At 37.4% G+C, this 25,743-nt stretch overlaps 1 protein-coding gene across 5 annotated transcripts in view; it reads right to left on the bottom strand.

Annotated features, from left to right (window-relative positions):
• Positions 1-25,743, bottom strand: part of LOC126484159 (sex-regulated protein janus-A-like) — a 48,032-nt gene that overhangs the window by 17,235 nt on the left and 5,054 nt on the right. For 2 of the 5 annotated variants that reach the window (XR_007587817.1, XM_050107557.1), the window contains exon 3: positions 19,126-19,261. Coding sequence is in view for 2 of the 5 variants with exons in the window: in XM_050107557.1 (XP_049963514.1) it covers positions 19,126-19,261 (136 nt within the window). In the remaining 3 variants the exon portion in view is untranslated. Of the gene's footprint in view, positions 1-6,180; positions 6,337-10,573; positions 10,777-19,125; positions 19,262-25,743 lie in introns of those variants that run through there. The other 3 variants (XR_007587818.1, XR_007587819.1, XM_050107558.1) reach the window with 3 other exon arrangements.

The raw sequence follows: 25,743 nt of genomic DNA, 5'->3' as shown, positions 1-25,743 counted from the left end.
TGTGTATATTAAGGGATCAGAAAACGTAGTAGCTGATGCTTTATCCAGGTTACCAGTAGGAGGAGATCAGGAAATGTTTGATCAAGAGGAAGAAAAGGAATTTAAAATAAGATACATGAAGGGAATCCAGGATGAAAAGCTCATAAAGACACTTTGCAATAACATCAGGAGGGGACAGAATAACGATCCTAATTGGAAATTGGTTAAGGACTGTTTAGGCAAAAGAGGGTATGATAAACTTGACAAGTACTATAAGGTCTTTAAGGGAACACTCTTTAGAAGAACAGATGTGGACTCTGACAATTGGAAGCTATGTTGGCCAGAGTGTGAGGCAGACAAATTAATGAAGTACACCCATGAGAGTTATGGTCACTGTGGAATACAGAAATGTGTAAAAAAAGTTACAAGAAAATATCTACTTTTATAACATGGTAAAGAAGGTGAGGAACGAAATATCAACATGTGACAAATGTCAAAGAGTAAAAGTAAGCAACAGAACATGTCAGGGAGAAATGCAGAACATCATTCCAGATAAACCATTAGATTTAGTAGCTGTAGACTTTTATGGACCTTTACCTAAAAGCAAAGGTGGCCATTGTTTTATATTCGTCATGGTTGATGTATTTTCCAAACTAATTAAACTTTATTCTGTGCGAAAAGCTACAAGTAAACAGATCATTGCAAAAATTGAGAGAGATTACTTCAAGAGTGTAGGGAAACCTAAAGCTATACTATCTGATAATGGTTCACAATTTGTTTCAAAAAACTGGAAAGCATTCATGGAAAAAAACTAACACAAAACATATCTTGATATCCATGTACAACCCATCTTCAAACCCAGCAGAAAGGTACATGAGAGAAATAGGGAGACTTTGTAGGACATATTGTAGTCACAAACATCCTAGTTGGTCCGACCATGTAAACAACTTCGAGGATATCATGAACAGCTTGCAGCATAGCTCTACTGGGTTTTCACCATATGAAATTATGTTTCACCTCAGACCAGCAAATCTTATTTCTGAATTAATAGACTTTCCACAATGTAGCTTAATATCAATGAAAGAACGTGAAGAGATTGTAAAGAAAACCATGAAGAAACTAGGTGAAGCTAGGAAAAGCAGACATAATAGGAAAATAAAGGCTACCACATTCAGAGTAGGTGACCATGTCTTAGTGAAATCCCACGAACGATCAAAGTTACTAACAGCAGAACTCAAGAAGTTCTTTGACATTTACATTGGGCCATTTGAGATTATTGAGAACCCCATCCAAATGCGTACCGATTAGTATATCCCAAGTCGAGAAAGCTGTTTGGTCTTAGGAATGTTGTTTCTTTGAAGCCGTATATTGAGAAAAGAGCAAACTGAGCCTAAAAACATGCCTTTATCTGGAAAGAATTTTACTGGAAGTAAAGAAAGAAAGAAAAAAAATGCAGTCACCATACTATGCCATGTAACACATCTCATGCAAAACGATGTTGTATCTAGACTGATTGTCACGTAATTATATTATAAGATTAGATTTCATGATTCCTATGTGTTTTTTAAAGTAATTTTACAGTATTTAATGAATTGCAAAATATGTAAACTTGATAAATAAGGGATTTTATTTTATTGATGATGCTAGGAGACAAGACATGTCACCCACCCTCACAGTTTGAGAATAGCAAATCTCATAAATTTTGAAATTTGTTCATTCACTTAAATAGACCATAATGCTAATATATATATATATATATATATATATATATATATATATATAAAATAATTGTATAGTTAATAGAATATATTTTCTTGTATATGCAAGTGTGCCTTTGTTTTACATCATGCTCACCATAACTGGTTTTATTCAGCTCTGTTTATAACCCCATAAAGATACTTTGTTGGCTTATTTTGCCTCTTAATTTTGATATAACATAATTCACAAGGCTCATGAGAGAATAGTGTTGTTGAATTGAAATACTTTTGCAAACTCACTGATGATATAGGAGTTAGTACTATGTTTGTTCTAATATGAGAAAATGTTTTAACTTTAGTATTATTTTATAGTAAATTTCTGGGCAACAAATCGACATATGTATTTATGTTGTGAGACAAAGGAAGAAGTCAATGGTTGATGAAAGAATAAACAGTTTACTACAGTTGTGATAAAAAGTTGTATACAAGCCAAGACAATGATGCAATTTCTGTATCAGACTGACAAGTGGACCAAGGTACACTTGCAAGTCCTGGTGGGCTATTGTAATGTAATTAACTGTCAGAGATAAAGTTTATCTCATGCGAAAGGTACGATGCCCACAGTAGAGAGTTAAGGTAACTTCATTATGTTGCCATACAATGTGTTTAATTTATTTATTTATGAATATTTTCTTTTATGATAAATAATGGATTTGTTTGAGATGATAAATGTGGTATATTTATATGTATTTATTTATATGTGTCTTTGGAGTGTATTAAGGTCAGAAGACCAAAGAATCTGGAATGCAGGAATGTCTGCAACTTCCGGGCACATGTTGGCTTGCACGCCAATTCTTTGTCGGTATTGGAGGGAGATGGACGTGTTTAAGTGACCAGTACAGTATAATGCATTTTTAGGGTATCAATGTTCGAAGTGAAAATATTGTAGTTACTAAACAAAGAGTACGAATAAATATTATTTTTAGCCGAAAGTAATTCGAACCCAGTAGTGTTTATTTCAAACAAGAAGAGAACCCAGGCCAGGCTTGTTAGAGTAATGTTTTGCAGACAAAACCCCTAGACAAACGAGATCTGCAGTGTGTAATCTTTCAGCAGCTACTAATAAATAAGCCTTGCTGAAATTGTGCTGGAACTACTCATATTATTATCAATTACAAACACGTGGTGCGAATGTGGTCCTACCACAATATACCGCGTAAGATTCCACATCATTCAGTTATCAAGAAACGAGATAGGTAACAACCAGTACAATATACATTCCATAACATTACAATATTCTTTATTTAATGTTTGTGTTGCTTCTTACAATATTATGCATGGAGAATAAGATTGTGAATTTGGATAGCGCATTTGGCCAATGTCCCAAAAATGAGGACTTCTGTAGTTTTTGTTCTAATAAACTGAAACTTTTCAAAACAACTTTTTATTCAATTTATCACTCAATGTAACATATTTATGTATAAAAGTTTGCAAAAAAAAGATCCAATAGAGTTTTGGCCAGCAAAGGGTTAAGGGAAAACCAGATGTAACACAAAATGTCTGGCAGAAAATCTGCTACAGGAACTACATCACAAACCCCGACTGCTCACAGATTATGCACAGGACAATGGTAACTTCCGAAAATTCTCAAAAATACACATTTATTTGCATCGATATACAATGAAATTCAGGGGTGATGTATACTTTGGCTGAGCTGTGAACCACAAAGCATTGATTTGCTACGTAAATTACGTATATAAAACACTGGTAGCACTAACTTACAAAGTATAGTTTTGCAGGCATCTCAAAATTCTGAAACTAAACTATTTCTCACATAGTTGGACAACAAAATAAGAGACAGACTATTTTGAATGAGGATGATAGGCATACTGTTCTAAAAATTTTTGAAAGAACACAGTTTAGTTTAAGCCTACAATTGACGGTAATAGTACTGGTTTATCACGGGATTCCCAAATGTTTGAAATTTCACAACATATCAGAATTCAAACAAGTATCGATACAATCAATGAAAAATTACGCAGAAGTGACATGAACAGCAAAATATACAAATATAGAACTTCAAACAGACACATTATCTAGTACAAACAGTCCCCACATAAGGGAAAATTCCTAAGTCAGCTTTATTTAAATGGGCAAATAAAATAAATAACAAAACTGGAAATTGTCCCTCCTCTTGCAATGAATTGCTACTGGACAACTGCTTTTGTACATTAAATGGAGAGTACAGTACACATCTAATTAACACCAATGGATTTCTGTTCACAGAATAACAATCTTTGGATACTGTACTGCATAGTGTGGGAATTCTGAGACATTCTGGGTTGCTGCAGAGTGATTCATTTTTTAAAATAGACAATGTGTAGTGGTGTACACTGTTAACACACTAGGCATATTACAAGGGCCACTTGTTCACTCCTTTTGTACACACATCAGTTAGACTGAGGTAGCAATGGAGTTTAAAAGCAAACATTCATACATGGCACTGAATTTAAGATAGAAGTGAATTTAAAGCAGTATTTGGAATCTCTTCATGCAATAAACCAACAGTCTGCTGCTGATTTAATGATTTCTGAGACACACTCTTGAAGACTGAAGTCAATAATGACAGCCACTACTGAAAGAAACTAGCTTCACCTCTGGATAATGATGACTGAAGAGGACAGCTCCCCACTGTCTCTACCAACAAAATGAATGCAGTCTTTGAATCAGATCAGAACTAGTTTGTTGAGTTCCTGCATGGCAATCTTCAGATCAGAAAAATAGTTGTGAAGATCAGAAAAATAGTTGTTAGATACAACACCTTTTAACACTTGAGTAAAAAAACTTGCTGCTAAATCCTGATATTAAACAGTTGAAAAATTTGATTCTCAGTGGTCAAAAGCAGCATACAATAACTAATGACAGAAAACAACTGTACCAATCTTAGAAACAAACATGTGATAGACCTTCTCAGAACACACCCATATGGCAAAAGTGAAAAAGAGGACACAAAAATTATTAATGTCATTGGATGAAAATGATATTTTTCGGCTTAAGATAATAGAGTTACTAAAAATATTTTTAATTAAGCAACTAGTTTCAGCTCGAAAAGCCATTTTTCGGTTTACACACATAGCGAGGTCCCACAGAAATAAAAAGGCAGCAAACTCACACTATGTGCTACTGTTCATCATGGCTTACAAATTACAGTAGAAATGCTACTGTTTGTTGTACTTTAAAAACATTTAAAATGGATTTTTGGGCCAGAACTAACTGTACAGGGTGATTCAAAAAGAATACCACAACTTTAAAAATGTGTATTTAATGAAAGAAACATAATATAACCTTCTGTTATACATCATTACAAAGAGTATTTAAAAAGGTTTTTTTCACTCAAAAACAAGTTCAGAGATGTTCAATATGGCCCCCTCCAGACACTCGAGCAATATCAACCCGATACTCCAACTCGTTCCACACTCTCTGTAGCATATCAGGCGTAACAGTTTGGATAGCTGCTGTTATTTCTCATTTCAAATCATCAATGGTGGCTGGGAGAGGTGGCCGAAACACCATATCCTTAACATACCCCCATAAGAAAAAAATCGCAGGGGGTAAGATCAGGGCTTCTTGGAGGCCAGTGACGAAGTGCTCTGTCACGGGCTGCCTGGCGGCCGATCCATCGCCTGGGGTAGTTGACGTTCAGGTAGTTACAGACAGATAAGTGCCAATGTGGTGGCGCTCCATCCTGCTGAAATACGAATTATTGTGCTTCTTGTTCGAGCTGAGGGAACAGCCAATTCTCTAAGATCTCCAGATACTGTAGTCCAGTTACAGTAGCACCTTCGAAGAAAAAGGGACCAAAATCTTTATTGGCTGAAATGGCACAGAAAACGTTCACCTTAGGCGAGTCATGTTCATACTGAGTTGTTTCCCGCGGATTCTCAGTGCCCCATACACAGACATTGTGACGGTTGACTTTCCCGTTAGTGTGGAAAGTTGCTTCATCACTAAACACAATCTTTGAAATGAAAGATTCATCTGTTTCCATTTGAGCAAGGATAAAATCACAGAAATCGATTCTTTTAATCTTAAGCTGTTGATATTTTTTTTTATGATGCAACCAGTTTTGGTCAAAGACCATTTTTGAGGACCTGTTGTACCCACAGCATGGAAACAGGAAAAATTCAGGCAAAATGGATACTTCAAAATTGTAGTAACAATACATACAATGCTTGTGGATATTTAATTTATATTTCTGACATTGTATTCTTTTGATATATATAGTTTTTGCTGGTAATCAAATTCTGTAAGTGTTGCTTGTATTGTTACTATAATTTTCAAACATTCTTTTCATCCCAAATTTTCCCGTATCCACGATGTATATACAACAGGTGCCTGAAAATGGTCTTCAACTGAAACCAGTCACACAGTAAAAAATTAAGTTGAATAACAGCTCAAGATGACACATACTGTCATTTCTACAACTCACTGCTTTTGGTATCACCTGTGAGTAGCTGTACGCTTTGATGACGTTGGCACTGGGGTCGTGCTGTATTCTACCACCACCAGTGCACTCGGTATCAACGCCGAGGCCTTTCACCCTGTCCATCGTCTCATCGTAGATGTCTGAATGGAAGCCAACTCACTTGTATCCTCGCACCTAGTAGCAGGAACCATAGTCAAACTTTCAACAAAATGTATCAAGAGTACTAAGCAAGAAGAAAACACAAAAGTAGCAACGTGAGTGGAAATTGTGGCATCAAAAATAATCTGAAAACATAACTTAAAGGAGCTGTTGTTATATCCACTATCTATAGGAAACACAAACAGGGGCTTCTGTTTTTTTTTTTTTTTTTTTTTTTTTTTCCATACCTACTGCAAATGCAAACGAAAGCTTTTGTATATTCGGACATGTGTTCTCTCGGAAAACACTGAACATAACGTAAATCATCTAGCTGACAAGGTAGTTGGCAACATCAGCACATGGCTTTTGGAGAACGGATTAATACTTCACTGCCAACAACTGAACTCTTGTAAAATAGAAATAGTCTTGTCCTGAGCTGGTCGAACAGACATTTTAAATTCTTAAGACTGAAAATAGATGAAAAGCTCTCTCAGAAGTATCATGTTCAACACCTTAAGCAGAAAATGAACACTTCTGTCTTCACTATACACTATGTCTTGGACACAAACACAAAAGCTTGTTTACTTTTGCTCTGTTATCTCATATGGTGTTATAGTTTGGGGCAATTCTGTGCACTTGGCAAGAATATTCTCATCCCTGAAAAATGCAGTCAGCAAGGTCTGCAGTGCCAGCTTGTGAACATTCAGGGTTGCCGCAAGTTTCCCCAAGTGACGTTCCCTGATTTCCAGCAAGTTTTAGCATTTTTCCCTGACAAATTTCGAGGTCTCAAGGGCAAGTAAAGACATAAGTTCACAAAAAAAATGTAAGGACTTCTGTATTTCTTCCCCTCATGAGCAAAAATCTTAAGTAGTAATGTCAGCATCTTTTGTAATGAACAGTTTTTAGATGGAGAAAGAAAGACAATGGTATATAATATTCCATGAAGAGCACTGATGTTATTTTATTTCAATAAAACTAAACATATTTGGTGACACAAATACGCATTTCCTTGGAGTCGCAAGACAGATTTAAAATACCTACACTGATTTCAGAAATAACCTCAGAAAAAAGTAGGCCTATTGAAAGTAGTATATAAGGCAGGCCAAAATATACAGGTACATAGCATACAAACCGCCTGTGACTGCCACAAGTTGTTCTTCCTATCGCTCATACTTTCTAATATACAGGGTGTACATTACATCTGGGAACACTTTCAATTATTTATTGCACAAGAACCAAACATAGCACAGATATCACACATATGTCTTTTTGAAGGAAACCCTGAAAGTTCTTTTTCATGTATACCACCGCAGCATACTTTGGTGATTTGCCGATAACACCAGTCATAAACATTGCAAGTTCAGGTGCGGAGCGAGCTTTCTGCGTGTTGGAGTTCGACAAACAAAGTGTTTGCTACAGCTGTTCAATGGATGTTTAGAACAAAGTACGGTAAGAAACCACCAATAAGGAAGGCACAACAAATTTATTATGACGGGTTGCTTGTGCCCAGCACAGAGAAGCAGACATCCCAGTGTGAGTGAAGTGAATTTGGTGCGTCTTGCATCCCATGAACTCGAAATGGCTCCACTGACTGTGGCAAGTCATGCGACAGAAGTTGTCTATGAAACCATTCAGATTGGAGCTAGGGTAGAAGGTCAATAACAACAACAAAGACAAGTGTTTTGAGTTTTGTTCACAGTTGCAACAATTGAATAAGGACGGGGATGGAATTTTTGATCGCTTAAGTTTTAGCAATGAAGCCACTTTTCACACTAATGGGAAAGTGTACAGGCATAATTGTCGAATCTGGGGTGCAAAGCATCCACACGAATGCATTGAATTTGGGTGTGATTCGCTAAATGTAAATGTTTTTTGTGCTTTGTTGTGTCGAAAACTGTACAGGCCATTCTTCTTCGCCAAGAGAACTGTCACTGGATATTCCTACTCGGATTTGTTGCAGCAATGGCTGATGCTTCAGATGCAATTGGGCTCTCCGTTCATCTTTCAGCAGGATGGGGCTCCCCCCCATTTTCATCGTGAAGTTTGCGGGTACCTGAATACGGAGCTGCCGCATCGATGAACTGGCCGTGCTACAGAAGGGAACAGCTGTTTCATGAAATGGCCTCCCTGATCACCAGACCTCACTCCGTGTGACTTTTTTTCTGTGGGGACACATTTAAGATCCGGTGTACGTATGGTCTCTACCACGTGATGTAGCGGAGCTCCGGGAGAGAATACGAGAAACAAATATCACAATCGACGATGCCATGCTGGGACAGGTATGGCACGAATTCGATTATTGTATTGATGTCTGCCGGGTCACTCATGATTCGCGTACTGAATGTTTGTAAAAAAAAAAAAAAAAAAAGATATGTACATCCTGTATAAATTATTTTCTAAGCCCCAAAATGTACTAGAAGAAATAAAATGTTTATAAAACAATGTACCGCACACTGTACTTGCAGTGAGAAAGTCACAATTCCTGAACTCCATCGCCCGTGGCCTCTGGCCTGCCGAGGAGCACCACAGTCCTGAGTCCTCGGATAAATCACGAAAACCCACTGCATTATACCACACACAAACAGAGCCGGCCTGGGAGCAGATCGGCGAGACTAGATCCGATGGGCAGGGCTTGCACATTATTGGGAAACGATGGGCTTCAAATCGGCAGACCCAATCCGTTAGAGAGACCCACAGAAATGGCCTGTGGTTTTGGCCCATCATGGAAGTCCATTCATGTGGCCAGCTTTACACAAGTCACTGACATTATGTTGACAAAATGAGATGGTGGTGATAAATCCATCAATTTGTGCAAATACTCTGAGAATTAATGCTAATGAAGATAGGTAGCAACTCAACGTAAAGATGATCGCTGAACCATGGACAGACACGTAGAAAAGACAATCACACTCTCACAACTAAATTTTTGGCCATAGCCTTTCTTGGAAAATAACACACACACACACACACACACACATATTCACACAATCACTCAGACACAACTCGTGCACATATGACCGTTGTCTCCAGCCACTGGGTCAACAATCTCCAAGAATCATATCAAAACAAACCACCCCTCACGCCACCCATCGGCAGCTACTAGGCTAATGGCAAGAAGTGGTGGCAGCACTGACTGCAAGCTGAGGGGAGTGGTAGGAAGTGGAGAAGCAGTAAGAATGAGGGAGTAGGGAAGCGGTGCATGTATTAAGCTGCACCCAGCCAGCGACGATGCAGGAAATCCCAGTAAACAAACTGTTTCATCTACTGAGACAAAAAACAAGATTTCTTCAGGGTTTGTTTTCCAAATTTCCCAGCAGGGCAGAAAAAAAGAGTGATACACCTGAGTATTCAAATCCACACACAAAGGTTACCTTGTGGTATGCTAGAATTCCACACAGGAGACCCTCACAATACATGAGAACTTCTCTATGCAACATGTAATTTATCCTAATTTCTCTTAATTTCATATTTTATTAATTCTGTAATTTTTTGTTTATAAATTATATATTCAGCTTTCTGTAAACTAGGTACCACCTCATCCCATGAGCTTTGGCTCAAAGTCTCAAGATACGCGATAAAAAAATAAATGTCAATCCCAAAACCTCACACGCCAATATAATGATCTGCATGCAATCATTCTGTTGATAATGGCACATTAAATTTGGAAAAAAAAAATGCATTCAGCCCCCTCACATCATTACATCATCAGTGCAAACCAGACGATATTTCTCGTGTAAATCTACACAGCTATCTGGCAGTTCACACTTAAGGATACACGGCATTTTTCCAGCTCAATATTATGTAAAAATCAACACCTATTTCTTTCAGGCACTGTTTATAATGTAAATGTTTTAAGATTTTTTTGTTGATATCAGGTAATAGATCACACTTTCTAAACAAATTAGAAGTATTTTGAATATTTTTGAACCTGCTTAGAGTTATTTAAAAAAAGTAACAAGGAAATTCTTCCTCAAACTGAGGTACCATTTGATCCAATGTTATACATTTGAAGGAGACCAAATTTTTACCAGACATGCATGACATGGCTGAGGTACTAGACCTATTTAATTCCACCTATTACGTATATTACAAGGATAAAAAAGTATCACATCTTACATTTAATATTTATAATTTTTTCCTAGTAAAAATGTTATTTTTTCTATGATTTAGCTGATTCTGCAATAAAGCTTAGGTCTACTACATAAGTATGGACTACCGAAAGTTACAGAAAAAATGAGAGCAATGCTTTATAAACTTTAGGAAATATTTGTACCTGAATTCTGAAGAAAACAACTAGCGGGAAATTGCGAATGAACATATGAGTCCAATTAAACTGTGCCTCAGAACATTCCTGAAGCATAGTCTACATCCTGCAGCCTTTCTTCATCTTCAAGCTTCCTCTTGGCATTCCTTTTAGCACTTCTTGCTTCTTTGGTAACTTTAAGAGCGAATCTCTCAGCTTCATGCACCCGTTGTCTGTCACACAGAAGAAATTGATCTTTCATATTAGAGCCACATTTTATGCCTAAATTTCTCAGGACTTCCTACCTTCCTATCACTCCATCATTGAAACATAGCACACCATCTAGTACACCAACTATTAATGTATTTATTCCTACAAAAACATTCTTGAGTAATCTTTCCCGTATGGAATGGTTGAAACTTTCATTTGTATTCTGAGTGCCCCCATGAAGACATTTACCGTATTTACTCGAATCTGAGCCGCACTTCTTTTCCAGTTTTTGTAATCCAAAAAACCGCCTGCGGCTTAGAATTGAGTGCAAAGTAAGCGGAAGTTCTGGAAAATGTTGGTAGGTGCCGCCACAACTAACTTCTGCTGTCGAATATACGTAGCGCTACACAGGCATGCTTTGCAGGCACAAAGATAAATACTGGCGCCAAACCCTCTGCATGAGTGTATTAAAAAAAAAAAAGAAAAAGAAAAAGGGGTGGCAGACAAGTTTTTCCTCCGCCTCGAGTTTCGACCACTGCATTTTCGTACATTATCCAACGAAGTAAATACAAATTCCGTATTGTGCACCTTTGAATGTAGCAGCATTTCAATGCACTACGAAAATCCGACTGGCAAGACTGTTTGGGATGTTTGTCAATATGGCCAACTCTACGTTCTGAATTTTTTCCTAACTGTGAGAAGAGATGGTTCCTTATAGGAACTTTTATGAATTGTGAATAGCATGCAGTATTCTCTTCACATAAGAATAATTAGAATATAAACATTTTGCCATGTATTCTTTCGTGTTTGCTGCTAACTCATTTAAATCCTGTCTGCCTAATAAACTACGAAACTAGAGTGAGACAACAGCAAACACGGAAAAATATAGATATCATCCCATATTTATATTTGTATTATTCTTATGCCTAATAGTGATACAGTCAGAAATGAAGCACGGCAATTGACTAGATTTTTAAATCGAAGATGACTAATTTCAGTGCAGAATGTAATGTACTAACGAGGTGCCTGCAAAGATTTTCAAACGGAGAAAAATTTTCGCTAAACTCCCGTTCAGAATATCTTCTATCGTACGCTGTCTATTATTTGGTTCTTGTTGATCATTCTCAAAGAAAGCAGGAGTGTAGGTAACAGTAAATAGCAGTCTCTTGCCATTGTTTCGCTAACAAAGTACGCGAAAGAGGAAGGGTACCCGTATAATACGGACGGAGTGCCTGACGCATAGTAATGGCTACCAGGTAAAGCTTAACTACTGAGCTTATGACTCGAACCAAACTACTGTAGCTGTATCGTCATTCATTTGACCTAAATTGTGTCTCATATTACAATGGACCAACTTTGTTTCGATTTGGAGGTGCGGCCTAAAACTTTTCTCTCCCCTTGAATTTCAAGTCTCAAATTTCAGGTGCGGCTTAGATTCGGGAAAATTTTTTTTCCTGGATTTCGAGTCTCATTTTTCAGGTGCGTCTTAGATTCTAGTAAATGTGGTACTAAGCAAAACAGGGTCCACTCAGGTCTCTAAAAATTGGTTTTATTTCATTCATAACAGGCTCAAGAAGATAATGCTTATGATATTTTGATAGTATATTTGACCACTTTCTTTTGCTTTTTGGTAAGCACACCTAAGAATCTACTCCTTTAGGGCAAAGTCCATGAACAGTGTGGTCATCTGTGGACAACTTATGAAAGTAGGTGGCCCATACAGCTTTCCTCATTGCTGTATCATCATTCAGAGGTGCAGTTTGTCTAATGGCCAGTCCTTAATACCTCTGAAGGAGGTCTATTTCAGTTTTTGTCAATCTGTCTCAGCCAGACAGAGATTTTCCATCAGATAGCAATTTTCCTTTCATTTCTCTTCTTAGCTTCCTCAATCTAGCACCCATCCTCTTTTGCACATGTCCACAACACTCCAGTTTTGTTACGAAGCTATCACCATAAACATTGAACTCATTAATTTTATTGAAAGCTTTAGATTCCCCATCACCTAGGTACTTTGTATATCTAAGGTTATGAACGGGCACTGACCTCTGAAATAATTTTAGAGCTCCATCACTCTCCATACCTCTACTGTAACCATCATAATTATTATAACACTGATGTTCAATATGTCCTTCAGTGTTACTATGGCAGGTGTGGCAATAATTAGATAAGCACTCAACATCAAAAACTTTTCCATTCTCCACAGAAGTAGCACTTAAAACACCATTCAAGGAACGATGTCCTCGATGTTGCCATGTCCCATCAAGTGCAACAGCAATGTCCCTTGTTTCACTAATATTAACAGTTTTTTCTACTGCACATTTCATAGATGCTTTAGACACAACCGTCAAGGCACCTAGAAGTATTCTTATGTACTTGCTGAACCTACTGGGAGGAGGAAGATCAATCAAATGACAGAACGTTTGTGCAGCCTTTTTTTCCTTTTCCTATTGCACGCATTGCGTACACGAACTTCAAATTCACATCATATGAATTATGCACAATGTTCGAAGTCATTTTCGAGGTAGATTTATTACAGGATCTACACAGACCAACTAATTTTGGCGCTAAACCCTTCCTGCTACTTTGTTGTTCAGTTAGTTCCAGACAGCCTACACCATCACATTGTTTACATTTTTCCACTTCCTTTATCAAAGAAGATAAGATACCCACACCAACAACAACAAATCCACTACAAACAGCGTCATTTTTAACACAAAAATTTGAATCACCAGGAGGCGTGCCACATGTGAATTTCTTCACTGAAGAACTGACACGCAGGTTACTTTCAACAGTGTGGCTTGTTTTGTTTGTCAACTGGTTACCACAGAATTTCCTTTTATTGAATTTCTTGATGTGTGGCACACTAAAAAATATGTATTTCCACAAATATATGTAGCACTTGGGAAACAAACGTTTATTAACATGTGAACAAACTGCTTCAGAACACAAAAGTAAATACTTGCAAAGATAATCATTTACAGACGCTAGAAACCTGCACTGTTACCAACATATACAATGTATCATACATATAATCGCTGGAAACAGAAAGAAAGTGCACAGTTCTTTTCAAAATAATACTGGTTTCTGTAACAGAAATAAAGGGGGCATGGCAGTATACAAGGTGCGAATGTAAAGTAATGACACTGATGTGAAAAAAAATGTTGCTTACAGTTTTAGTCAATTTTCGTGTTGTCTCCTTCAAAGTTCCCTTCTGATTGCACACACTTTCTTTAGCACTTCTGCCATTGATGGTAACATTTCTGGAACTAATCTTCTGTAATATCCTCCAAGACCTTCGTCACAGCTCTTGGGACATCTTGTGTTATTTGAAAATGGTGTCCTTGACCGCCATTTTGACTCTTTCACAGAGAAAAAAGTTGCACGGAGCAATATTTGGTGAATAAGGTGGCTCTGGTAGTACCGAAATTTGTTTTGAGGTTAGAAATTACTGTACTGACAGAGCAGTATGGGATAGTGCATTATCGTGATGCAGAATCCAATTATCAGCAATGTTATTATTAGACGAACCGTTCCTCGATTGATGTGCAGTTCTCCTGCAAGCATTTTCATGGATAAACTTCTATCAGATTTTACGAGTTCATGCACCCATCCGTGAGGTTGACAGTCGTCCACTGCAGTCTTCATCTTCAACATTTGTTCTGCCTTCACTAAACATTTTATGCCAATCAGAAACTTGAGCTTTTGACATAACCTCCTCTCCAAAAGCCTTCTTAAGCTTACCGTAAGTTGTCGTCGCGTTTTCACTCAATTTAACGCAAAAAGAAATGGCATACTGTTGCGCAATATTATGCAGTTCCATTTCTGTGATGAGAGACACTAACACGTGTTAACTTATTACAGCACAACTCGTGACTGAGCAGTTGCTTCAACATGCCGCTTGGACTAGAAGCGGCTTATAGACCAAGGTCACAGATATTGTGCCTACGCAAGCCTGCAGGGGTGCCACACCTTGCAAAGAAAATCAGTCTCATTACTTTATTGTCGCACCTCGTACATGACCGTAACTTTAAAATTTGGTATGTATAGGTCTTTTTTCATTTCAAACCCTACAGTGTATATATCAATGTAATCAGGAAAGACTATAGAATTTAATAAAGTCATTTAAAAAATTTTGATTTTTCCACCATTTATAAGTATCCTGTATCCTTAAGTGTTCGGCAGAGGATTCATCGAAAAGCCTTCAGACTATTTCTGTAACATTCCACTCTTCAACAGCACTGGGGAAAAATATCATTTAAATCTTTCTGTGGGAGCTCTGATTTCTCTTACTTTATCACGATAATAATTTCTCCCTATGTACGTGGGTGCCAACAAAATATTTTGCCATTCAGAGGAAATTTCCTGAAAACATCTCATCACAACAAAAAACACCTTTGTTTTAATGACTGTCACCCCAACTTGTATATCATGTCAGGGTATACGCGGACAAGGAAAAAAAATTCCCAGTTTTCTCAGTCAAAAATACACTTTCTCCCAAGTGAAAACATACTTTTTCCCTGTTAACTGACGGTATATTTTCTCTTGGAACTGTATAACTTATAAGTCCTTTGATTATGGTTTTATACACGGGCGTAGAATGTCCTGGCGCTTTAGGGAAAAAAATAAAAAAAACACGCATTTTGGAAAGATCTTTGATGTGCAGCAACATGTATGCTGCATATTTTTGTATTAGGAAAGTATGAACTCTAATTCCACCAAACACCGCATGTTACTTTCCAAAGCATTGAAATTGAGATTGGGATGTGCTTTTGTAAGTTAGTCATAGCTCATTTCACGCGATTTCGCCAGCCGATCACAGCAGGTATTCAGAGCTTAGGACACGTGATGTAGTCAACCAACAGCAACATCACTGTTAAGTAGCGCGAACACACAAACAGAAAAAGTTAATGGTTCAAATTAATGTAAATAGTGTTGCTAAACGAAACGCAAAGCCTTCACATATAATATTGGTCTATCAGATTAATACGCTGCAAGAGAAGCTAAGCTTTCACATAAAATGTTGGTCTTTTATGCGCGTATTACAATTTAAGATGTATCACACAAAGGTGCCAGTAAAATTTTTAATAACGACATAAATGTCTGATCTTCCAGGCTCAAAATTCATCTAAATGGCTCATCATCAAAGAGTTGATTTTTAAATGAGAGTCAAACACTTTGTGATTTAAGAAATTCATCGTATATTATCTCACATAGTTCTGGTGTAACTGCTAGAATGGTACTTTGATGGTAACGATTTTCAACCCACCATTCGAAATATTTTCCCACGACCTGTTAGAAATAGGTTCGTATCTGCAGTTGCCAGAGAGCGCCAGATGACGGGCATCACTGCGCAAGCGCAGCTACGATGTCGTAGGGAGCCCGCATGTTCGTACGTGTGAAACAATAAAAGATATTACATTATGTAAGAAACAAGACATCAGAGGATACTCCAAGAGAATCAGAATTTCATGACCCATACTAAAATGTTCACATTTAAAGTGCAAATTTGTATGTCCAGAATCCCACGACCTGTTATTAAGCTTTTCTATGTGGTTTTTGGGATGTAAATTTTCTTGGAGTACCAGTACTGTCCTGTCTCATATTTGGTTCTTTATTATGGCGTAATGCCAAATAAGCTAGAAGTTGAAAATGTGCACTTGAAATGCAGCAAACACAGTGTGTGGAATTAAACACTTTGTCTCAATTATATTGTCTGCCTTAGTGGAAAACATCAATGAAAGAAAATAACTTTGGCAAACCAACAAAAATAACTTCATTGTTCTAAAAGGCAATTAACGCTTGACTGTCAGAAAGATGGAAATAAAATAAAATCTGCTACTAATAACACAGTTTAGCCTTCCATAATTATGTGAATGTATTTTAATTCACTTGATAGCTCCCGGCCACAGAAATCTGTTTTGTCTTCATTTGACGTGGGAGCAGTAAATGAAGAGGAAACAGCAAAAACACTAAATGTAAAAATGGGTCACGTGGAGACTACACACTTCCCAACTGTAATTCAGACTGTTCTGCGCATCGGTCACGGATCTCTAATATTTCCGAACCGGGGCAATACCCCGCCATCCCCTCGAGCGTTTGAGATAGGACGTTAAAAAAAATTATATATATATATCTCCCGGGAGCGGAAAGACTTACCTCAGGGGGAAAAAAGGACGGGTATACACTCGCGCACACACACATATCCATCCACACATACACAGACACAAGCAGACATATTTAAAGACCACATATACAGACACAAGCAGACATATTTAAAGACCATTTTTTTGTGGGGGTGACATGGTATTAGAAGGTGGAAAGTGCAACATGAGGTTGAAATGAAAATGAAAGATAAAAAAATATGGGGAGAGATAAAGGTGAACTAGAAACTTAAAGTAGCTGCTAGCTGTGGACTGTACAACTCGCCCTTACTAGTATAGCGATCTGCCCAAAAATTTTTTGTCAAAATTTCATTTTTATATATATATATATATATATATATATATATATATATATATATATATATATATATATATATAAAAAAAACAAAGATGATGTGACTTACCAAATGAAAGTGCTGGCAGGTCGACAGACACACAAACAAACACAAACATACACACAAAATTCAAGCTTTCGCAACAAACTGTTGCCTCATCAGGAAAGAGGGAAGGAGAGGGAAAGACGAAAGGATGTGGGTTTTAAGGAGTCATTCCAATCTCGGGAGCGGAAAGACTTACCTCAGGGGGAAAAAAGGACGGGTATACACTCGCGCGCGCGCACACACATATCCATCCCCTCATATACAGACACAAGCAGACATATTTAAAGACCATTTTTTTGTGGGGGTGTTGTGAGGGTGACATGGTATTAGAAGGTGGAAAGTGTAACATGAGGTTGAAATGAAAATGAAAGATAAAAATATATGGGGAGAGATAAAGGTGAACTAGAAACTTAAAGTAGCTGCTAGCTGTGGACTGTACAACTCGCCCTTACTAGTATAGCGATCTGCCCAAAAATTTTTTGGCAAAATTTCATTTTCTTGTATACACCGAGAACGTAATATGTAATCATTCTTACCTGTTATTCGTTTATTTCCACTCCTGTAATCTGAATCTATGGATTCCGCTAGTAATTACAACAACGCTCATCATTCGCAAACACAATCAACCACACAATCAGACAGCGGTTGGCATTCATCCGTTCAGCCTTACTTCGCTCAGCTCTGTCAGATTCCACTGACAGAGGAAACATGTACACTACGCACGCATTCACAAATCAACTTACGATTCATTCAAAATCAACTTAGAATGTGTTAAAAATGTTCAAAAACTGACAGGGATGAGTTTCAACGTAATATGAATAATAGATAAACTAACAAACTAACGTGCGCTGGATGCGAGTCGCTTTGTGAAACAAGGTTTCCTCCCCCCCCCTCAAGAATATGAATTTGCCCCCCCTCCCTAGATTTGGACCTCCTGCGCATGTATAAATCTGGCAGCTTGGGCGCTCCAGTAAAATTTTTCCCAGTAGCATCTAGCTGCTTGCTGCGACTGCTTACACAGCCAACAATTTCTGTAGCCAGTAGCGGGAGAAGGTACTACTCAACTGTGCATGTGCATGATCGAGCTCGTAACTGTTAAAATGAATTTAATGTAAACAGTTGTGACGTCACGCTCAGCAGAGGCAATTTGCTGTTACAAAGCATTGCACAGTCTTCCTAAGGCCTTTGACGCATTTTACTGTTGGCGGACACTTGTATGAGCACCGTTTTGTTGCTGTATATGGTGCATTTCCCTTGAAATTTAAGTTTTATTTTCGTTTTTTCTCTTGTTCATGTTTTATTGCTGCAGTATTGAGACACAGAAATATCCTTTGTTAGAGTATTGGTTCTTACCAATCAAAATTACACAAATTTAACTGAAAACAAAAACAATGAAAAATTTCCCGGGTTTTTCCTCGGCTCTTCCGGGTCGTACACACCCTGCATGTCCATGGCGCACTCCCCCTTCTTAGCAATAAAACAACATAAGTTGCTCTTCTTTGAATGCTTTTTCATGTCCTCTGTCAACACTATCTGACAAAGATACCATAGCACACAGGGCCACAACTGTAGTTCAATAGTGTTTCAGTGAAAATTTTTTGTGTGTTTTCAGTTGTATCACCATCCACCATCTCCCTTCCAATTTAACAGTAAACACTGAAACACTATGTTATGCAGATAACAACCAACCTTAGGCTACAATTCCCCATTGGAAGTCACCGACATCAAAAGAAAAATTCAACTGAGAAAATTGAAAAATGATGCTAACGACTGTCTCTCAAATAATAATGTATCACAAAGTTGACCAAATATTAGTTTACCAGTTACTGACCACTAATTTGCTCGGTTCTTTGCCATCAGGACCCTCTGGACCAAAGACACCTATTAGAACATACTTAAATGTTCCTTCTGGGTCGATATCCACATCAGGAACAGCGGCAAGCTTCTCCGCTGCTGTCATTAGTGTCCTGTTAAACAGGTGATAAAATTATTCCAGAAATATTTATATACAACAGGTGAGAGAAGAGTAGTGCTGCAGTCACAATGTAAACAATACAATTCTGCCTCTAGGATTTATACTGGAAAAAATGTTTCCTTCAGAGAAATAATGATCTAATATTTGGATTTTGAAACGTGTGCCTATTAAATAAATACAAGCATTCTGTGGAAGATCGTACACCATCCAAACCATAAAACTATCAATTAATTGTATCCAAAGGGAAACATACTTGAGAAAGCAATAAAATTACAAAGAGAGACAACTGCATTCTCGTAGAAAGAATTCGCTGGGTGAATTCCTTCATGTTTGGTGGACTCAAAAATATTTTTTAAAAACATTTATTGGTTATCGTTTAGAAAGAGCAGCCATTTTTGTTTCAGGCTGCAAGCATTCTTACACTTTTATAAGCGTCTGTGGTTTTTTAAATTATTCGGTAATGGATTGCGCCAGACCTTTCATATAAGAGGTATTTATTTCAGCAGACACTGGACCATAAATTAAAACCATGATCACCCTGCTGAATGTATTAGGGAATACACTTTTAATGTCTCAAAGTTGTTGGTTGTAAATTTAAAAAACCCATTTTTAATACTATCTTTCCAAAGAGTAGTTTCTTAGCCTTAATACATTTTGTGGTATTACACTACTCAGTATAGTTACTTTTTTTTTTTTTTTTTTTTTTTTTTTAGAGAAACAATTATGACAAGCTTATACTTAAAAACACTTTAAAAACAAATGTTTTGAATTTTTTCATTCTTTGGTCTGCAAATCTTTGTTAATGGACCAGATATAAATCTGAAAATTACACATTTAATAGACCTTTATGATATCAAACTTCTGTATAAATTTCAACCTTTAGATTCCATGGACAAAAAAATTTCAAATACGAGTCAAAAATATGTTTCTTACTGTTTGCAATATCTGGGCTGATGGAAACAGTGTATAAATTACATAATTTAAAAGTATCTAGGATAACTCTTTAAAAAATGAGACAATTCATTACATTATCCCGTTCTCAACTTATTTGTTTTTACTATGTTGTTTATTGAACAACAGAGATATTTCTTCACTCATGTTGGGCACAGGGTTAAATGTTCGCCTAGTCACAGTCATAAATTCCAGGGGAGAAGACAACTCCTTTAATGATTTTTAACGGGCCTCTCGAATTGATCCTTTTCAAATTTTTTAAACGGGGTTCTTGGTGCTGGTAAAATGTAACATCCACATCTTGGTTTTGACGAGCAATGTTACCAACTTTGGCAATCCACCACTGTTCGTCATAGACACAAGCCACTATGTCCTTACTTTGAAGTGTCAGTGGTACAAGTTTTCCACAGTGATACAGTTGAGCAAGTTGTATGACTAAGGTATAAAACAATGAAAAGATCAGGTGCCTTTAACCTTCTGACAAGTTTTGAATCTTTCCTCCAAGACATTGGCATAGAGTTCTCGTATTTCCTCACATTTAATGAAACATACGTAATCCCTTTTACCTATTCTTTATACAGAATGTGAACATTTCTTGACGTGTCCAGATTTGGTTCTCATAGGTCCGTTGCAGACTAGCTTTTGTGACAGCTCACTTTGTTGTACCCTTTATGCCATCACACTCACTCTTCCCAGGGCATGATGCAAAAAAGTGCTATTCTGCACCAAGCCAACGGTCTTTTTTTCTTGGAGAAATGAGATATTAATATTTGTTTGCTTTTATATTGGCTTGCAGCACCATCAGAGAAGTTCATCAGTTTGTTTATGGAACTGTCGTGCTGTTTTACGTAGTTTGTTAACTGCAGGTGAAAAGCATGCACTGCTGTAGCTTTGTGCTCAAAGTAATCATTTGCAACACAAAAACTATGACTCTAGTTTATCTGGATCTTTATAACAGAACATAAATGGACAAACTGTGGCCTGTTTGTTTACCCAGTGGTGCCCTTGTATTTCACTTGAACAACAAAGGAATAGTTTTCAGAAAAGTCAGCAAGAACTATACATTCATCAACTGCCAAGGTTTGCTTTTGTCCTTCAGAAATTTATCCTGACTTTGGCAATTAAATGACACACTATTGAGTTTTCAAGGTTAGTAACCAACACTTAGAAAAACTATTCTCATTATTTTGAGACTCGATTGTTCAACTGCACACTTCAAGGGCTCATTATTAACTAAGTGTGAGTGAACAGATGTTGGTGGAAGGGGGATGACAACACACAGATTTGTACAGGCTTGTCTACATCTACATGGATACTCTGCAAATCACATTTAAGTGCCTAGCAGAGGGTTCATCGAACCACCTTCGCAGTTCTCTATTATTCCAATCTCGTATAGAGCGCAGAAAGAAGGAACACATATATCTTTCCGTTCGAGCTCTGATTTCCCTTATTCTATCATGGTGATCGTTTCTTCCTATGTAGGTCAGTGTCAACAAAATATTTTCACATTCAGAGGAGAAAGTTGGTGATTGGAATTTTATGAGAAGATTCTGTTGCAACAAAAAATGCCTTTCTTTTAATTATGTCCAGCCCAAATCCATTATCATTTCTGTGACACTCTCTCTCATATTTCACAATAATACAAAATGTGCTGCCCTTCTTTGAACTTTTTCAATGTACTCTGTCAGTCCTATGTGGCAAGGATCCCACACCGCGCAGCAGAATTCTAAAAGAGGACGGACAAGCGTAGTGTAGGCAATCTCCTTCGTACTGCCAATAAATTGCCGTCTTTGATTACACTTCCCCACAATATTTTCTGTTTGTTACTTCCAATTTAAGTTTGATATCATGAAGATCCATTAAGTGTGTAATTTTCAGACTTTTATCTGCTCTCCTTACAAAGATATTGTAGGTCAAAGAATGAAAAAATTCAAAAAATCAATTTTTTAAAATAGTGTACATTTTGTGTAAGCTTCTCACTATAAGAAGTAGTTATACTGTATAGTGAAATAGCACAATAAATATTAAGGCTGAGAAATTACTCTTACTTTGGAAAAATACAATTAGGGTAGATAAAAAATCTACTCACCAAGTGGCAGCAGAACTCGCACATAAAAGACGGAAGAGGAGTGAAGGAAGAGAACTGGAGACGTCTAGGAAAATTGGTAGATATCGGGAAAGTCACCCAGAACAGCGGGTCAGAGGAGACTTGCCGTAAGTAATGTCTTTCCTTCTCATCCCGTACGGTAAGTCTCCTCTGACCCGCGGTTCTGGGTGACTTAACCAATATCTACCCCTTTTCCTAAACCTCTCCAGTCTTTCTCCTTCACTCGATTACTTCCCCTTCCACCCTTCTGCCTGAAGAAGGAGCCACTGGCTCCAAAAGATTGCTAATTACAGCTGTCTTTTATGTATGTGTTCTGCCGCTGCTTGACGAGTAGAATTTTTATCTATTCAATTAAATAGTTTAAAGAATGAGCTTTTTTAGCTTGCAATCAACAAGTTTGAGCCATTAAAAGTAGGGCCTATATTAAGGAATACATTCAGCATGGTTATCATGGTTTTTAATTTATAGTCCAGTTAATGATTCTTATTTGAAATTTCTGGGGCAACTCAGTACTGAATAATTTATATAAAAACAGATGCCTGTAAAAGCAAAAAATAGCCACTGTTTCTAAATGTTGAGAATAAATTTTTTTTAAAAATGTCTTTAAACCCATTAAACATTCGGGAATTCATCCAGCAAATATCAATTTTTTTCTGAAATGACCGAGCGACTGGTTACTTTTTTCCCTGGCCCACTAGTCCTAGCTTACATAACAGAAATTTTGATTTTTATCAATACCAACTGTCTGCTTTCACCTATCACATCATCAAAATGCTGGACATAAATCACTCATCAAAATCAGCCACACACTGCAACGACAAGTAGCCCAAGTTACCTATGGTGTTGTACGTTGCCACAAATCAGAAACTGCTGTGTTTCCAGTAGCAAAACATACTGTTGCAAAATTGGCAGCAAATGGGTAGCATCACGTTGTGGCACAGCAACCATAAAGCTTTGCTTTGTCTCAACGTCATAACCACCAAAGACCCATTGCTCTCGCACCTATGACTTCGATGGTGCTGACGAAGCAGCTCTCGTCTATTTCAACGGTATGGCCAGGGCCGCCCAAAACTATTGGCTCAATTAAGAAATATTCATGGCAGATATCTCTACAAAATTGGCACCAATCGAACACAGTGTGCTCACTGCCAATTTTGAGCTCCCTTATTAAAAACTTTTGCCTACTGAGTTTGAAAACCCACATGTAAGACAGTTGCACAATTTTAGAAATGTCTAAATGACTGCCAGCAAAAAATGACATTTTCCTGACTGAACATTTCTTTCTACAGTCCCTGCCAATGGAGCAGCTCCAAATTTCGCCATCTTTCCCTGTAGTTTTCTCCAGCTTCATCTCGTTGTATCCAACACAATACCTATTTTCACACACCATATCGTTCTTCATAAGACCTTGTTGCCTAGCCCATTGTATTGAGCTTCGGGTGTTCTCCATAACATGGTATAAATCTTCCATTACCAAATTGCTCAAATCTGGAAAATTTCTCGCCATTTTGACACACGCAGTAATATACGATACTTCAAAACGGACAGCCTCAACAGAAAAATATAGGTTGTTGGGCGCACTGATCAAGATGCATAACTGTGAGCAACAGGGACAAATACCATATGCAACAATATGCAAAGCCAACAATAGCTATCATGGTAAGGATGTATGAAACTGTCAGCATTACCTATGGCTAAAGAACTCTGTGAAGAAATATATTAAAATGTCTGCAGCATATTGGCATAGCAACATGAATAAGCTGGTGAAAGCAGACAGTTAATTAATCTTCCCCCCCCCCCCCCACCTCCAATGAAAATAAGTACTTTTTTGGTATTCTGTGCATATATATGCTTATATCTTAAGAATATGTGTTTGCTTCAAAAATAGGTATTTTTCTCATGATCAGTGCATGTACCCCCTAAACTGCGTAAGTGCCATTTTCGTTATTGCAGATGTTCGTTTTTTGGTATTGTGGGCTTGGTTTGAGCTATATAGGTCGAGTGAACTGTACGATTCCTGCTGGCTTTGTGGCTGTAGCATTATGTCGTAGGGTGAGACTTTTTTTAGGGGTGATGTGATGTGATGTTTTGTATTGTTAAAATTAGGTTGTCCTTGCGCTAGACCCCCTATTTCCCGCGGTTGTTCTGTAGTTTCATTTTATCATTGAAGTAAGATTACTTTCACTGTTTCTATTTTCTCGATCCCTTTACAAACGCAACCACAAATCACATGGAGTCAGTCTGGCAAAAAGCTAAAGAAAAAAATCCTATAAGGCCTTTCAGAACTCACTGTGCTATGCTGAATAACTACCTGGCGGAATTTCTCTGGTGTCAACGTTTTGGGGAAAACCCATTCCACAATTTTGTTATTAATTCCACCTTTCTAGAAGAGAGAGAGAGAGAGAGAGAGAGAGAGAGAGAGAGAGAGGAGAGAAAAAAAAAAATTAAATTCCGTGCATACATATGCAATATGTCATTTTTGATACAAAAAAATTTTTTGAGACAGTTAACTGATTTTTTTCTTTGCATCGAAATGAAAAGTAAGTACTTTTTTGGTGAAGAGCGCGTCAGATATGACTGTAACACTCAAGTTTTGAAATAAAAAAATTTTTGGCATTCAGCGCATATATATGCTTATATCTTCAGAAATACGTGTTTCCTTCAAAAATAGGTACTTTTCTCATGATCAGCGCATGTACTCCCTAGACTGCCTAAGTGCCACGAAAAGCAGAATCAGATGTTTCCCTCGACCTCTACAGCTGAAAGGAAGCCCAGATAGCAAGGAACCAATACAGCTGAAAGGAAGCCCAGATACCAAGGAACCAATAGCTACAACCTGAAGAGTGGAATCAGACGTTTCCCTTGACCCATGTAGCTCAAATGCAGCTCTCAATACCTACCAGCAATAATAATAATAATAATAATAATAATAATAATAATAATGAAAACAATGTAAACTTCACACACCAACATAACTCAAAAAACACCACAAAAACCAAAACCTTCAACAACTCGAAAACGCAAAAACCTGTATATACACCAGATCAATTAAAACCAACCAAAGTACGATAAATGTAAAACAGACAGAACATCAAAATTACTACAGATTAAAACCAAATAAAAGTTTATTACCAACAAAAGCATGCAACAAAATCACCTAGGTTGACCGCCGCTACCAGTACACACACACACACACACACACACACACACACACACACACACACACACACACACACACACAAAACTAATCAAACCTAACAAAATGCCACACACATAAAAAACCATCACTGAAAAATGAAGATTTCCAAACCCACATTGCAGCACTGGCTACCCAGACTCAAATAAACCCATGTTACCATAGTGATAATGAACCCAATATCACATGTTAAACTCAACAAACACAAACCAATTCAAAA

This window comes from Schistocerca serialis, chromosome 6, assembly GCF_023864345.2.
Source record: "Schistocerca serialis cubense isolate TAMUIC-IGC-003099 chromosome 6, iqSchSeri2.2, whole genome shotgun sequence".
NCBI classification, from domain to species: domain Eukaryota; kingdom Metazoa; phylum Arthropoda; class Insecta; order Orthoptera; family Acrididae; genus Schistocerca; species Schistocerca serialis.
Note: the sequence above shows the minus strand (reverse complement) of the source record. Positions and strands in the feature narration are given on the sequence as shown.